This window comes from Mus musculus, chromosome 8 (genome assembly GCF_000001635.26).
Source record: "Mus musculus strain C57BL/6J chromosome 8, GRCm38.p6 C57BL/6J".
Taxonomy (NCBI): Eukaryota; Metazoa; Chordata; class Mammalia; order Rodentia; family Muridae; genus Mus; species Mus musculus.
The window spans coordinates 3629379-3644200 of record NC_000074.6 but is presented as its reverse complement, the minus strand read 5'-3'; the positions used below and the strand labels follow the sequence as shown (position 1 = coordinate 3644200).

At 50.3% G+C, this 14822-nt stretch overlaps 1 protein-coding gene across 15 annotated transcripts; it reads right to left on the bottom strand.

Annotated features, from left to right (window-relative positions):
- Positions 1–202: 202 nt before the first annotated feature.
- Stxbp2 (syntaxin binding protein 2) lies at positions 203–13241 on the bottom strand. Of its 15 annotated transcripts, none has more exons than NM_001357168.1 (19): positions 12997–13092; positions 11932–11981; positions 11620–11701; positions 10834–10910; positions 10275–10353; positions 10078–10181; positions 9578–9726; positions 8671–8755; positions 8455–8585; positions 8262–8369; positions 7963–8020; positions 7780–7845; positions 7627–7707; positions 6947–7085; positions 4584–4693; positions 2995–3090; positions 2381–2466; positions 2146–2306; positions 203–1555 (listed from the first exon to the last, which is right to left on the bottom strand). In NM_001357168.1, the coding sequence occupies exons 1-19, from the start codon at positions 13031–13033 to the stop codon at positions 1470–1472; spliced, it is 1785 nt and encodes a 594-aa protein (NP_001344097.1). In that variant the 5' UTR covers positions 13034–13092; the 3' UTR covers positions 203–1469. The 15 variants fall into 15 exon arrangements, 12 of the variants coding, with proteins under 12 accessions (NP_001344097.1, NP_035633.1, XP_017168121.1 ...); NM_011503.5 differs by having other exon boundaries at positions 2146–2303; XR_001778418.1 differs by having other exon boundaries at positions 1406–1555; positions 2995–3652; positions 12997–13241.
- Between the last annotated feature and the right edge of the window lie 1581 nt (positions 13242–14822).

The window sequence follows — 14822 nt, the reverse complement described above, 5'->3', positions numbered from 1 at the left end:
ACAGTGGCAACCCCAACTGCACAGCTGTAACCCCAACACTCAGGAGTTCAAAATCACCCTCAGCTATTTAACAAGACCAGCCTGGAACTACAGGATACCCTTTCTTGAATAAAGGGTATCTATCTACAAACCAATCAACACCTCCAGCAAAGACCAAACTTCCAGAACTGTGGAATAATAAATTCCTGTAAAGCCATCTGAGTGAAGTGCTTTTATTCATTTATTTACCTGTTTGTTTGTTTATTGCTGTGTGTTGGGGGGAGGTGTACATGTATCTGGGTTCGCACTGAAGCCGGGAGAGAGCACTGAATTCCCTGGAGCTGGAGTTACAGTCAGTTTTGAGTCACCCAAATTGGGTGTTGGGAACCAAATTCCAGGCCCCTGTAAGGGCAGGAAACGCTCTTAACTTCTGAGCCATCCAGGCCCTAGGAATAGTTTATAAGTTGACCCTACTGAACAAATATACCTCCATTAAAAACTCTGGTAAATCCTGCAATTAAGAGTCTACAGGCATATCTTAAGGTTGGGTGCGGGGGGTTACTAGGAAGCCGGTGTTAGAGTTTGCTGTATTTTATTTATTTTTTTAAGATTTATTTATTTATCATATGTAAGTACACTGTAACTGTCTTCAGACACACCAGAAGAGGACGTCAGATGTCATTACGGATGGTTGTGAGCCACCATGTGGTTGCTGGGATTTGAACTCAGGACCTTTGGAAGAGCAGTCAGTGCTCTTACCCGCTGAGCCATCTCACCAGCCCCAAGTTTGCTGTATTTTAAATGCTAGCTCTGATTGCTGGAATTGGGGATTCAAGTTCTACTTGCAGTAGCTCCTGGGAGGTTCCGGGGAAGAGTCAGGATTCAGGTCTACTCTATTTCCGTTTCTATTTCTGGTGCTGGAGATGCATCAGTGGGTAAGAGACTAGCTGTTCTCACAGCAGACTCAAGAACCTTCATGGCTTCACACAACCATTTATAACTCTGGTTCCAGGGGATCCCACACCCTATTCTGACCTCTACAGGCACTGATACTTATGATGCATAAACATACATACAAGTGTAACACACAAAATAAAGATAAAGGTTAAAATTTTTCCTATATTTCTAACCTTACAGCCTAAAGAACTCTAGTGACAGTGGGGTTGCAGCCCTGGCAACCCCTAATCTGCACCTCTCTATCTCCTCTGCCAAAATCAGGCCTGGGTTTGGATGGAGGACCCAGCAAGAGAGCCAGTGCCTCCTAAACTTCAAGCCAATACTGACCCTACAGCCCAGGTTCTCAGCGTTAATGAAAGCTACAGATGCTTCTGGGGGCCGGGGAAAGGTTCGGGCAGGACAGTGAAAACGCAGGGGGAGGTCTGGCTCAATACAGCTCCCTCTGGGAAGAAAATGAGGTGAGCCCTGGTGGGAAGACAGAAGGGAAGCGTTTATTTCTCTGGAATAGGAGAGGGCAGAGGCAAGGGGCTGTGTCAGGGCAGGGCCACACCCTCCAGCTTCTGATCCAGTGTCTTGAGGTCATCGAGGAAGCGGGTTGGAGTAAGGATGTGAGAAGAGCCTGGGCAGGAGGGGAAGGTTAAAGGAGGAGGTAGAGTCCCTCCCTCCTGACTCGTGTCCTGGCTGGTGAGAACAAACTCCTGCCCTTCTGCAAACCAGGGCCCTGTCTTCTCAATGATTGAGGGGTTCAGAAACTTAGGAACAGGGGTATCCAGCCCCAGGTGATTACTCCACTGAAGACTCCAGCCCCAGCCTTTCAAAGTCCCCAGATTCCCACCCCCAAGCCCAGAACTTTCATAATCTAATCCTAGCCCTTTAGGGATTCTTTGAGTTCAGCCCCAGCCCCTCAAAGACCAGAGCTCAGTCGCAGGCCCTATAAGGACCTCAGAGCTCAGCCTTAGATCTCAATAGACTACAGAGTCCAGCACAGGACACCCCCCCCCCCCCCCAAGAGAAAGAGTCCAGACTCTAGCCCTGGGCTTTTAAGGACTCAGAATCTAGGCTCAGGCTCCAGAGAAGCCCAAGTCCCCACATCTTAGGCGTTTGAGGACAACAAATCTAACTGCAGACTCTAAGGGACCCCATGTCCAGCCCTGGTCCCCAGGAATCCCCACAGTCATACTCCCAAGGACCCCAGTTCTGGCTACTTACCTATGAGCACCTCCCACTTGCCCTCAGTGGCCCTGGTCACCTCATAGGCAGCCCTCATTTCCGACATGGCGACACCACCCACAATGTACACGATGAGCCTAGGCCCAGCCCGGGCCTCTACTCCAGCTTTGTTTTTGTGCCAGTGGCCAAAGCGAGCGCTGCTGGGGTGATGGGTAGAGGTCAGTCCAGGCTGGCAGCTCCCAACCCCCAACCCAGGCCTCTCCAGGGCCCTCACCTGACAGCTGCCTGGGAGCTAGGCACAGGGGCAGGGTCAGACACAAAGGGCCACAGCTTTCGGTCTAGCCGGTCCTCCACCACATCCTGGGGAGCCAGACAGGAAGGGTTAAAGAACCCCAGCCAGTGGAGCTCAGCAACTGAAATGACCATGGTACCACTGTCTATGCTTCCTTGTCTCTTGGGGACCCAGGAATCCAGGAAGCTAAGGTGCAAGGTTGTTGGGTCCCCAAGCAGGAGGTACCAGGACATTTCCACAAACTGATAAAGACAGAGCCTCTGATAGATTATTATTTGGTTATGAGGCTTTGGAGTGTGGGGGGCCAGGGGCCAGCATGAGAGGCTTCTGGAGGACAGGAGAGAGCTTACAGGGGAACACAGGGGGTAGAGAAAGCTAGAGTCACAAGCAAGGAATTCCTCGCTGCCCCAGTTCCTGGGGTGCAGTTTTGTGTGCCCCCACCCATGTAGAGCAGATAGGGTGCCAGGGGTATGCTGATAATGAGGGATTTTCCACTAAGCCCCAAGGCTTACCACTGAGAGCCTGGGCGGGTGGGGTGGAGGGCTTAGTGGCTAATGGGATCAGTGGAGAGGAATAGGGGCCCCCAACTTGTGTACCTCCATCACATCCTTGATGACTGGGGACCAGCGAGACAGCTGGTAGGTGGGCTCCATGCGCTCTCTCCGCTCCAGCCGGCTAGAGGTCCCTGAGCCCTACAGAGGGGGCCAGGTGGGGACCAAATGGGATTGGGAAGGGAAGGAGGTCCATCACAGATGAGGAGGGGCTATGGAGGTACACAGAAAGATAGAGAAATAGAGCAGGAAGAGATAGAGACAAAGGGAAGCAGCAGCAAAAAGAGACAGAAAAGAAAAACAGAGACAGAGACACAGAAAGACAGAGGAAAAGCAAAGAGAGACAGAGGCAAAGAGAACTGGAGAAGCATAGATAGGCAGAGGCAGAAACAGAGGTAGAGAGAGAGGCAGAGAGACAGAGAATGATGTGTAGAGACAGAGAGACAGGTAAAGACAAACAGACATGGGAGATAAGAGACAGAAAAACACAGAGATGTAAGAGACTGAGACAAGAAAAGACAAAAGGGCTGGTGAGATGGCTCAGTGGGTAAGAGCACCCGACTGCTCTTCCGAAGGTCAGGAGTTCAAATCCCAGCAACCACATGGTGGCTCACAACCATCTGATCACGAGATCTGACGCCCTCTTCTGGAGTGTCTGAAGACAGCTACAGTGTACTTACATATAATAAATAAATAAATAAATCTTAAAAAAAAAAAAAAAAAAAAAAGAAAAGACAAAGAAACAGAGAGAGGCATATATAGACACACAGATACAGAGATGGACACAAAGGCAGGGAGAGAGGGGTAGGGATGAACAGGGAGACAGAAGAAAACAGAAATGGGAAGAGAAAAGCAGAACAAAGAAAAAGAAGAAATATGTAAGTCAGGTAAAGGCTACAGAAACAGCAAGAGGCAAGGGACAGGACAGACATGACAGCTCTCACATCTGTAATCCCAGGTACTCAGGAGGCTAATACAATGGGATGGCCATGAATTGGAGGCCAGTCTGAGTTATGGAGTGAGTTTATGATCAGCCTTAGCTGCAGAGTAAGTTCAAGGCTAGCCTAAGCTATAAAGTAAAATGTGCCTCAAAATAGTAATGTGTTTGTGTGTATGAGAGTGAGAGTGAGAGTGAGAGCAAGAGCGAGAGAGAAAAAGAGAGAGAAAGAGAGAGAGAGAGAGAGAGAGAGATAGACAGACAGACAGACAGACAGACAGACAGAAGGAGGTCAAGACACAAGGTCCCAGGCCAGTGTTACAGAAGGATCTGGCAAATCTGGACATATATATAGGTTAGGGATAAGCAGACTACAGAGTGGAGCACAGAAAACCACCATGTGTACTGGGTGGGGTGGGAAGTTTACCAATCCCTCAGACCCCCCCAGTTTTACCGTTTCCCATTATTGGTGACTCACTCTTCCACCTGCCCCAGAAGGCTCAGGCTACACACACCTTGTACCACCAGCCAAGGGCCCTAATTTAACCCCACTGTCCACCATGTTAGTGAATTAGGGAAGGTCTTGAAGTTCTTGGTCCCTAAAATGCCGTGCTATGCTTGCACACCCAAAGCTGAGCGTATATCATCCCTAATCCTGTAAGGGCCATGTTCCACGGCTCATCAGCTCCCTACGTACCGCGGAGTTGGTGACAGTGCCGCCCAGCTGCTCCAGATTCCGGATGAGGCTGCTGTACGACTGCACGTTGGCATGCTGGATCAGCTTGGCCAGGTTCTCCTCACTCACCCCTGGGGCACAGCAACAGGTAATCATAAGCGACTGGTACAGTCCTATGTGAAGAGATCCTCACAGCCAGGATGTCTCCAGGACCCAGAAACACCTTAAACACTGCTGGTGTTTAAAGAAAGGGGAAAGCCAGGCATGGTGGCGCACGCCTTTAATCCCAGCACTCAGGAGGCAGAGGCAGGCGGATTTCTGAGTTCAAGGCCAGCCTGGTCTACAAAGTGAGTTCCAGGACATCCAGGACTATACAGAGAAACCCTGTCTCAAAAAACAAAAAACAAAAACCACAAAAATAACAAAAAGAAAGGGGAAGTATATATAACTATCCCTATAGCTATCTATAGGGATGGGTAGATCTGAAAAGGTAAAATGGGGTCTCTTCAATAATTAGTTGAAGGGAGCTGGAGAGATGGTTGAGAAGGTCAGAGTGCTCACTGTAGAACCATAAGAACCTGAGTTCAAATCCATTACACCCACTTAGAAGCTGGGCATGGCTACCTGTGCCTGTAACCCTAGCCTAGGTCAGGTTCAAGGAGAGACCCTGTTGCCAAGACTTCAAAGGTTTGGTACTTGACTTGACTAGGGGCAGTGATGGAATGAAGAAGCAGACACTAAAGAAATGATAGACAGACAGACAGACAGACACACACACACACACACACAGAAATGATAGACACATATTCAGAAAAGGTAGAGTCTGGTGGGCTGTGCACACTCTGATGTAGTTGCTACATTTTGCCCACACTAGTCAATTGTCTGTAAACACTCACATTGTACTTGGATCAGAGGAAGGCTTTGACATTCTGAGCCTGATCCAAGGAAGGCTTTGCCACCCCATGAATCTGAGACATTGTGTCCTTGTCATGGCTGTGCCCATGTCAACAATACACATCCACTCAGGACGTCCTCAGCTCCCCACACCTTGTCTCAAGAGACTGAGGCAGAGAATGATGCTCGCATTAAGCAAGACATACCCAATATCATACTCTGGTCTTCCCACAGGCATGCAAAGAGGCCTGAGCTTAAATCCCCAGTGTCCAGTAGTCATGTACACCTGTCACCCAAGGATGGGGACAGGATGATCCCAGACCTACTGGACTCTAGCCTAACATGACATTCAGGGAGAGACCCTATCTCAAAGGACAAAGACAGGGACTGATAGAAGACACCCAATGGGTCTCCCACATGTACACACAGCACACAGAGCTGCACACACACAATTAGTTAAGGCAACACCAACTCTATAGAAGCCCATGCGGAGTCTTCTCTTGGCCAACCTTTTGTGTGTGCTTGTGCATATATGTGTATGCATGTGCATGTGAGTGTTCAGGTAGAAGCTGAAGGCTGAAGACCATCACTCTTCACCTTGTTCTTTGAGTCTCTCAGTAGACTGGAGCCTGCCAATTCCACTAGACTGGCTAAACAGCAAGCTCCAGGGCTCTTCCTGTCTCTACCTCCCCAGACTCAAGACAAGTGAGTATCACGTGGGCTGGAGAGGCAGCTCAGCAGTTACCAACACTGGCTGGCCTTGCAGAAGTCCCAGGTTCAGTTCCCAGCACCCACATGATGGTTCATGACCACCTGTAACTCCAGTTCCAAGGGATCTGATACCCTCCTGTGGCCTCCACAGACAGCAGGCACACACAGGGTGCACAAACATACACATAGGCAAAGCACTCATACATATAAAATAATTTGTTTTGTTTTGTTTTTCAAGGCAGGGTTTCTCTGTGTAGCCCTGGAACTAGTTTTATAGACCAGACTGGCCTCAAACTCAAAGATTATCCTGTCTCTGTCTCCCGAGGCCTGGAGTTAAAGGTGTGAGCCACCACAGCCTGGCTAAATAACTAAGTCTTTTAAAAAAATACTCTTCTAATTTCTTTTACCATTAAGTGACGGTTCTTAGTTAAGAAGCTAAAGGACTTTCCTAGTTTCATTAGTTGAGGTGAGAAGACCTGCCCACTACGAGTGGTACCATTCCCTGGGGAGAGGATCCTGAGCTGTGTAAGACTGGAGAAGCAGAGACAAGCACAAGTTTACATGAATTCACTGCTCTCTGATTGACTGTGAGTATGACCAGCTGCTTCAAGCTTGACCTCAGTGAGTCAGATAACCCCCTTCTCCCTGAGTTGCTTCTGTTAGGGTGTTTTATCACAGCGATAGGAAGGACACTAAGAGGCATGCTAGGCGATGAGGGCCTTGTAGTTTTAACGGCTGTAGGATCTAGACCATCCCTGGCCCTTCATTCCCTCACCCACCATTCCGCAGAAGGATGTAGAGCAACAGAACCCGGATCTTGTCGTAGGGTGGCACCGAGGCATCCAGCAGCACCGGGACAATCAGCTTCATGGCGTCCTTGATCTTCTCACCCTCTGCATCAGAGCCCATGGCCAGGTCCTGCATGACACAAGAGTTAGCTGTGCAGCTGGCTGCCGTGGGAAGGTGTGGGGAGGCAACAGAGCAGGGGCAAATCAGGGACTTTGTTAAGATAACCCCACTCTATCTCATCCTGAAGTTCATCTAACTGAGCACAAGCTAAGCACTCCTCATAATCTCCAACTCTCACTCGGGTCCTGTCTCTAAGCACACCTCTGCCCTACCCTCCAAGACCTTCACTAAGGCCCACCCTTGCAAAGACACCTCCTTCCCAAACCCCACTCCTCCCATTCTCTATCTGAGTCTCTGCCTTTCCCCAAATTCTCCCTACCAGAGGCCCCTGTAAGTCCCTACCTCTGTCCTCAAATTTTGCCCCCTGGAGGGCCCTGGCTACCTCTTTCAGGCTTTATTCCTCTACCTCTTAGGGAGCCCCACCGCTCCCTAGGTTCAGACTCCTGGAGGGCAGACTACTGGAGGGCACCCTCTGAGGCCCCATCCCTCCCTAATTGCTGCCTTCCCAAGCCTCCAAAGGTCCCGCAGTTCCCAAAAGCCCCAGGCCTACCTGCTCCACACTGCACAGCTTCTCCACCGAGCCCTTGAAATGCTTCATGCAGTCATCTGCCAAATGCAGGTGCGTAGAGTACTGCAGGGTGGGAACTGGGTTAAGTGAGACAGCCGGACTGAGCCTGGGTGGGTTTCAGTGTCCAGCTTTTACCTTGTTCAGCTCCTTCTGATACTGTGGCATCTTTTTCAGGATGTGGGACAGGTCTTTGATGTTGGCCTGAGGTAATGGTAGGAGAGGGTAGAGATCGTCGGGGTGAGGCCAGGCCCCTGCCCTACACCAGAGGAGGTTCCACTCCACTCCAGGCTGAAGTCCTGCCCCACCATGGACCTCTACCTTGTCTGTGGTCAGCCTCTTACTCTCACAGAATGTCTTCAGGAGTTCTGTGACCTTCCTAGACATGAGCAAGAGCAAGGGAAGGGAAGAGAGAAGATGTTCAGACATTTGGAGAGGGAAGCCTCTTATTACCAGCTGATCAGTCCCAAGCCATGGAGATGCACTGGGGTGAAGTTCAGGGAGAAGCAAGTCAAGGGTCTGCCTGAAGATCGTAACTTACAGAGGGACAATCCTAAGGAATGAGGCCTGGTACCTGGGGCCCTCCCACTCCAGTACCCAGCCAAACCCGAAGCTCTCACTTGGAAACATCTGCTATGTGCATGTGCCGAAGTTCCACCCACAGGTCATCATCTTCATCCAGGAGGACAGCCTTCTCCCGGGACTCACTCAGCCCTGTGGTCTCATACCTGGAACAACAGGACAGATTGGAAGACAGAAGGGCTTAAGTTGGCAAAGGATGGGGGTGGCGGGCATCTTCCTGGTCCAATCTACCTGTATGTGTCCTGTTCGATGTCCAGAAGATCATAGGCCATGGCTTGGAACGTGAGTTCGTGTAATAGTGGGGACACGGGGTCTGCTGCCCGGTCCATTATGAGTAGCTGTGAGCGTGTTTTCTCTGGGCCCTGGGCACGCAAGGAGAGAGAAGAATGACGACACCGGCTGGGACCCGACAAGGACTCCCTGGCACCTCCCCAACATCCCCCTTACCTCGCCCAGACTGGGAGTGTCTGCCTTGAAGGCGTTCAGCTTGGCCAGGACAGCATGGGCCAGCTGGGCTGTGTCTTCTGGACCCCTGGAGGTGACGCAGTCAAACAGAGGAACATCAGGGTGTGGGGGCTGGGAGGACTGGGCACAGACTGGTGACATCAAGGGTAGGGGTGAGGGTGGCAGTGAGGGGTGTGGGTGAGGGTTAAGTTAAAGACTGGACACAGGACAGTAAGACAGCTGTCATACAAGTGTGAGGGCCAGGTTCAATCCCCCAGAGCATTAAAAGAGCCCTGATGTTTTCAGTGCTGGGGACGTGGAGACAGGAGATCCTCAGGCCTGGATGGAAAACCTGGGCCAGGGAAGAACCTTCTCTCACAAAGACAGCTAAGCGGTTAAAGGCTCGAACTGCTCTTCGAAGGGACCTGAGCTCAGCTTCCAGCACCCACATCCAGAGGCTCACAGGCACCTGTAACTCTAGCTCCAGAGGGTTTGATGCCCTCTTCTGAACCACACTACATGAGGACCCTCACATGCACACATACAAACTTTTCAATCTTTAAAAACATAAAGGTGGCCGGGCGTGGTGTCGCACGCCTTTAATCCCAGCAGTCGGGAGGCAGAGGCAGGCGGATTTCTGAGTTCGAGGCCAGCCTGGTCTACAAAGTGAGCTCCAGGACAGCCAGGGCTATACAGAGAAACCCTGTCTCGAAACAAAACAAAACAAAAAAAAAAAAAAACCATAAAGGTGATGGTAACTGAGGAAGACACCTGAGGTTGACCTCTGACCTCCACACATACATACATGCACACACATGAACATGTGCATACGCACAGGGGGATAAATGGACACAGAGTGAGAGTGAAGATAAAAGGTAGCACTAAGGTAGGGGTGGGGATTGGTCCCCACTTGCGGTATCGGATGGATGGGTATTCCTGAAGAGTGGCACACAGTGTGGCTATCTGCTGGGCCAGTGCATCGAGCTGCCGCCCCCGCTCCCCTGCTCGGAATGGACAGTAAAGGTTGTAGGTGCTATGTGGGGCATCCAGAGAGAACACCTAGGAAGGACAGAAGTGTCACCATCACCAACTTCCCACTGCTGTCCTGGCATTTCCTGGGGGTCTTCGATATCCTCTGGGACCTGTTTTGCCAGCTTTGAAGCAGGCTAGGGTAGGACCCAGCTGATGCTGAGAGGGAACAGAGAGAGCTCCTTGCTCCTTTCCACTTTGGAGAATTGACAATTCTGCCCCATACTCCATGCTGCCTGCTAGGAATGTGCACAAGGCTAGGGCCCCAGGAAAGGGCCTGTGAACTGTTCAGTCCCTGTCGGTGCTCTGTGCGTTCCAGCGGGAGCTTGGACACTCAGTCAAGGACAGCCCGCCCCTTCCCCACCACAGGCTGGGCTGTACCTGGGCCTCATAGGGGAGGAAGGCAAGGTGGATCTCTTTCAATGTCTTCACCGCCTTCGCCAGGCGAGAGCGGCCCAGTTCACTGAACAAGGGCTCAGGGCATGCTGGGTTGGCAGGGAGAGACCGTCAGACCAATGTCCTGTCATCAAACTCCCCACCTCAGCACAGCAACCTACACCCTGGTTCGCCTCACTCACTGTCAGTGAAGAAGATATGGGCTGCTTTGTAGGTGAAGGTTGGTGTTCCCTGGAAGTCCGCAATCAGGGCCTGAACCGACTGGGGAGGAGAGATTACTGTTGGAGTCAGACTCTGCACCCCAGGTCTATCTTCTGCAAGGGATCCCCAGCTGATGGTCATTTCCCCACTATGTGCGACTGTCAACCTACACACATACGTCGACACATGCACACATTCTGTACACTCATGCTTATGCATACACATGCCTGAATTCTGATATATGCACACACATACACCCACACATTCTGACATGCACATACACATGTATGCATAAATACCTATGTCCTGATTGACATGTGCACACATGCATACATGCTACCTGACATGCATCTGTACAATTCTGATATATACACATATACACTGGCATTTGCATACACATACACGGGTATGGTGACAAGTGTGCATGTATGCATTGTGTGAGCACACATATATTATATTATGCACATTCAGATACTACTGACAGTATACCATTCAAGCACACACAACTCCACGCACGCAGAGGCTCACTATTATAGGTACCTTCTCCGTGGGACTCAGCAAATAAATTGCCTCCAAGCTGGGAATGGGTTCTCTCCGTTTGTTGATGTCTTCCACGACTAAAAGCAACAGAGGAAGACATACAAATGTTTGACATGGAGGAGACAGGGGAGTCTCAGGTGTGGGGAACTGGACCCATGGTGGTGGTGTTTTAAAGGCTGGTACTATTCCCTTAGGGTCTTAAATAGAAATATACACCTAAGGTTCCCCACTTAAAGAGCTACAGTCAAGGTTCGGCACATCTGGAGTACCACAGCCATACTTTTGGTGTCTATACACTCTTGAGAACCCAGAGTCCACCCGAGCTTCTTACAGAGACACCTTACAGGGACTGCACAGTCATTGTTTTATTTGCATGAGACAGGGGCTCATTAGCCCTGGCTGGCTTTGAACTCATAAGCTGATTAACTTTAAACTTGTGATACTCCACCTCCACCTCCTGAGGGCTGAGATTACAGGCATTTGCCACTATGACTATTTTACATGGAGCTAGAGACTGAACTCGGGGATTTGTTCATGTTAGGCAATCACTCTGTCAAAGGCGCTATATGTTATATTCTCTGCTCAGGAGGTTGAGTTGGTTACAGTCAGTGAGGCTGACCCTTTAGGGATTGTAATCAGGAAATCCTACATGGAAGGAATCCTATAAACCTCCTCCAGGCTATGTAGGGAGAACTTCAGACTGAACCAGTCTGAAGGGATCTCACACTCAAGGGATACATCCAGACACCCCACATTCAAGGGTCCACCTCAGATTCATCCACTCACTGGTGATGCCCTCCGCCAGGATATCTGACATTTTACAACAGGATGACAAGATTCGCATGCTCGGGTGATCCATGATGAGGACCTGACCAGATGAATGGGTATAGACACAAGGAGAGGTGAGCCGTACAAAAATGTCTGTAGCTGGTCCCAGGAGAATCAGAGGCAGTGGGGCATCCATCTACCCAAACCCACCCCTATGGATTAACAGCTTATTCAAGGAATTCTGGAGGCAACTCTCATAGCCTGGGGCACTGCATAGATCTGGGTAAAAGGCTGCCCCTGGGTCTCCAGGCATTCTGCCTCAGCCCCTACCTTCCACTCGCCATCCTTCTTAACGCTCCGGATGACGCCGCTTAAAATTTCTACAGGGAAGAAAGAAGGGAAGAGGGCTTGGGACACTTGTCCTCTAAGCTGGACCCCCAACCTGGATCCTGAGTTGAAGCTCCTGGCATTACCCCCAATTTACAGTTGGTCAAATTCAAGTGCTCTGAGGTCAGATAACTTAGCTAAGTACCCTCGTGTCTACTCGGTACAAAGCTCAGAGGTCAGGTACATCTTAGAGAATTGAGTGAATGAGATTGAGGGCCTCCTGGTGTACCTTAGACTAGAATGCCTGGCATTCTGAAGGTTCCTATCAACCTCTAAGCCTGCTTCCCACTAACCCTTGTCTTATGTAGGGAGGTTTCTTTTTAACACCAAGGTACTGGGCCTTTCCACAAAAACCTGTTCTGTCCAGAAGAAGGAGTAGGGGAAAGGGGAAAGAAAGGTGGCCTTGCCCAGAGCCTGGCCAGTGCACCAGAGTGTCGAGTCCACTGTTATCAGGGCGGAAGAAGTGCCTGAGGCCGGAACTACTGGAGGTGGGGGAGGGGCATCCTCAAGCCCTCTTGTCCCCACCAAGAACTTTAGCTTGCAAGGAGAAGTCAAACCTTCTAAGGAGCTCCCAGGCATGATGAGAATGAGGTGTCCCCTTCATCGCCCCCATGGGGTATGTGCACACCTGGGTGCTCATACAATACGTGGGGTCGTTGACCAGGTCACTGTAGGACCCCTGAGTCCAGCCCCTGAACTTTCAGGGTTCAGAAACTCGTCAGCCTGTAGCGGAGGCAGCCCAAAGGTCTAGACGTGTCCTAGAGGTGCCTCCCTCTCCTCCCTTGTCTGAGTCCTCCCCATCCCAACTTTGTTCTGCCAGCTGCAACTGAGGGGCAGGCAGTCCAGCTGGGCCCAAGACCCCGCCCGTCCCCTCAGGAGTCAGGTGCTCTCCCCACCGTCAAGATCCCGGGATCTCGGAATCCGTGCACCTCACCTCTCCCGAGGTCCCCAGATCCCCCAAGGGACAGCCAAGAAAACACCAGAGCCCCGCCGCGGGGTGACACTCACTTTCCCCTACCACCGCCTTCAGCCCCAAGGGCGCCATCTTCCCCTGAGGAATAGCGCTGCTTCCGGGTCGGTCCCAAGGTGGGGGCGTGGCTCTACGCGTCATCCACGTGGGCCCCACCCCGTGGGTTCGGTCCACGCCCTCTGCGCACCTGGTCCGCCTCCCGGTCCATCTGTTCTCTCTCTCTCTACGTCTAGGAAGCTGGGTCCCAGCAGCACCACTTGGCTCCACTTCAGGGGAAGGCACAATGACAGGGACTCGAACGGACGATCGCCAGTTTGTGCGTGCGCCCTCGGGAGTCTTAAATATTCCCTTGCTCACACACACTGGGATCAATTTGCTTAGCGCGATGACAGCGCGGTAAAAATACTCATCTCGCTCCGAGTACAAATACCACCCTGTCCAGAAATTCTTCCGTCTGTGATATAGTGTGCCCACTCAAAGGACAGCGGGACTTTCTAAATCTGGAACTGCACAACTGCTTTCCGGGATCCAAAGACTAGTAGTACAAGCTTGGGCAACGCTCGGTAGACTTCCGAGGGAGTACATGGGAGACTCCGCTAGGTGCCTTTTCTATGCAGTTTGCTCTCAGTCTTAACATTCTGTAAGAGCCCCGTGGTGAAGGAGAAACATAGACTCGAAGACTATGACCACATATCTGTGCCTGTTCATGAAGGAATGCTCCTCAGTCGTTTTCATTAGCATGTATTTATAGCACACGGTAATGGGTTTTACTATGACATTTCATACATGCATATAATGTATGTTGATCACATTCACCCTCATTCCCCTCTTATGCCCATTTTGATTGATCCCTTTCCCCTTCCCAACTAGTACCCCTTCTATTTGCATGTCTTGCTGTTTGTGTGTGTGTGTGTGTGTCCCAATGGGTTTTAACAGGGGTTGCTTACAGGAGCATAAACAACTTACCAACGGCTACATCACTGAAGAAAGGCTCTCTCTCTCTCCTTTGCAAATAATAATTTACACATATAATCTATACATTTAATAATTATACATATAATCTCCTGTTGTACATAATAAATTCCAATAGTTCGGAAAAGAACGAGAGTTTCTAGCCTGTAACAATCATATCATCCACCCCCAACTTCCTTCGCCCGCCCCACCCCGATACCTCCAAATGCATAGCCTCACCCCACACACTTCACATCCTCTCTTATTTTGTTTTGAGGCACATTGAGCTCAGTTGGCGCTCATACCCAACTGATATGTTGGCCTGATCTTGCACAGGTAACACCAAGAGTACAGGAAGTTCATGAATATAACGTCCATGTAATGTACTTTTGCCTAGCCTCCTCCTTTTACATTCGTACCACCCCCCTTCTTCCGTGACGGTTCATGAGCTTTGAAGGAATTCCTAGTCCTTAAAAGTGTATGTGTATGTGTGTGTGTATGTGTGTGTGTGTGTGTGTGAGGGAGAGAGAGAGAGAGAGAGAGAGAGAGAGAGAGAGAGAGAGAGACTGAGGATCAAACACAGGATCATACATGTATTTGCTAAGTACTTTACTACTGAGCTACAACTCCAGCTATTTGTTACAGTTTTATGACCTTAGGAGCCACACACACAGGGTGACAATTGCATCCATGTGCTGACACACAAACAGATCAAACACACTTACACACACACATATGGTAGGTGATTCAAATTAAACTCAGAATTTTGAGGCCTGCTTCCATTGTTTCTCTAGAGAGGAGCTGACACCCTGTGACATAGGGGCAACAGTCTCTATATCAATCACAGACACAAGGTTTCAGATCTAATGGGTGGTAGTTGTGAATGTGGGTTTGCTCATCTGAGCTAGTTTCT

Coding starts and splice junctions, on each gene's coding strand:
- Stxbp2 (NM_001357168.1), bottom strand. CDS start 13,033: ATGGCGCCCTTGGGGCTGAAGGCGGTGGTAGGGGAAA. Junction 8,586..8,670: donor ACACTCCCAGTCTGGGCGAG/GTAAGGGGGATG, acceptor TTGCGTGCCCAG/GGCCCAGAGAAAACACGCTC. Junction 8,370..8,454: donor ATCGAACAGGACACATACAG/GTAGATTGGACC, acceptor CTGTTGTTCCAG/GTATGAGACCACAGGGCTGA.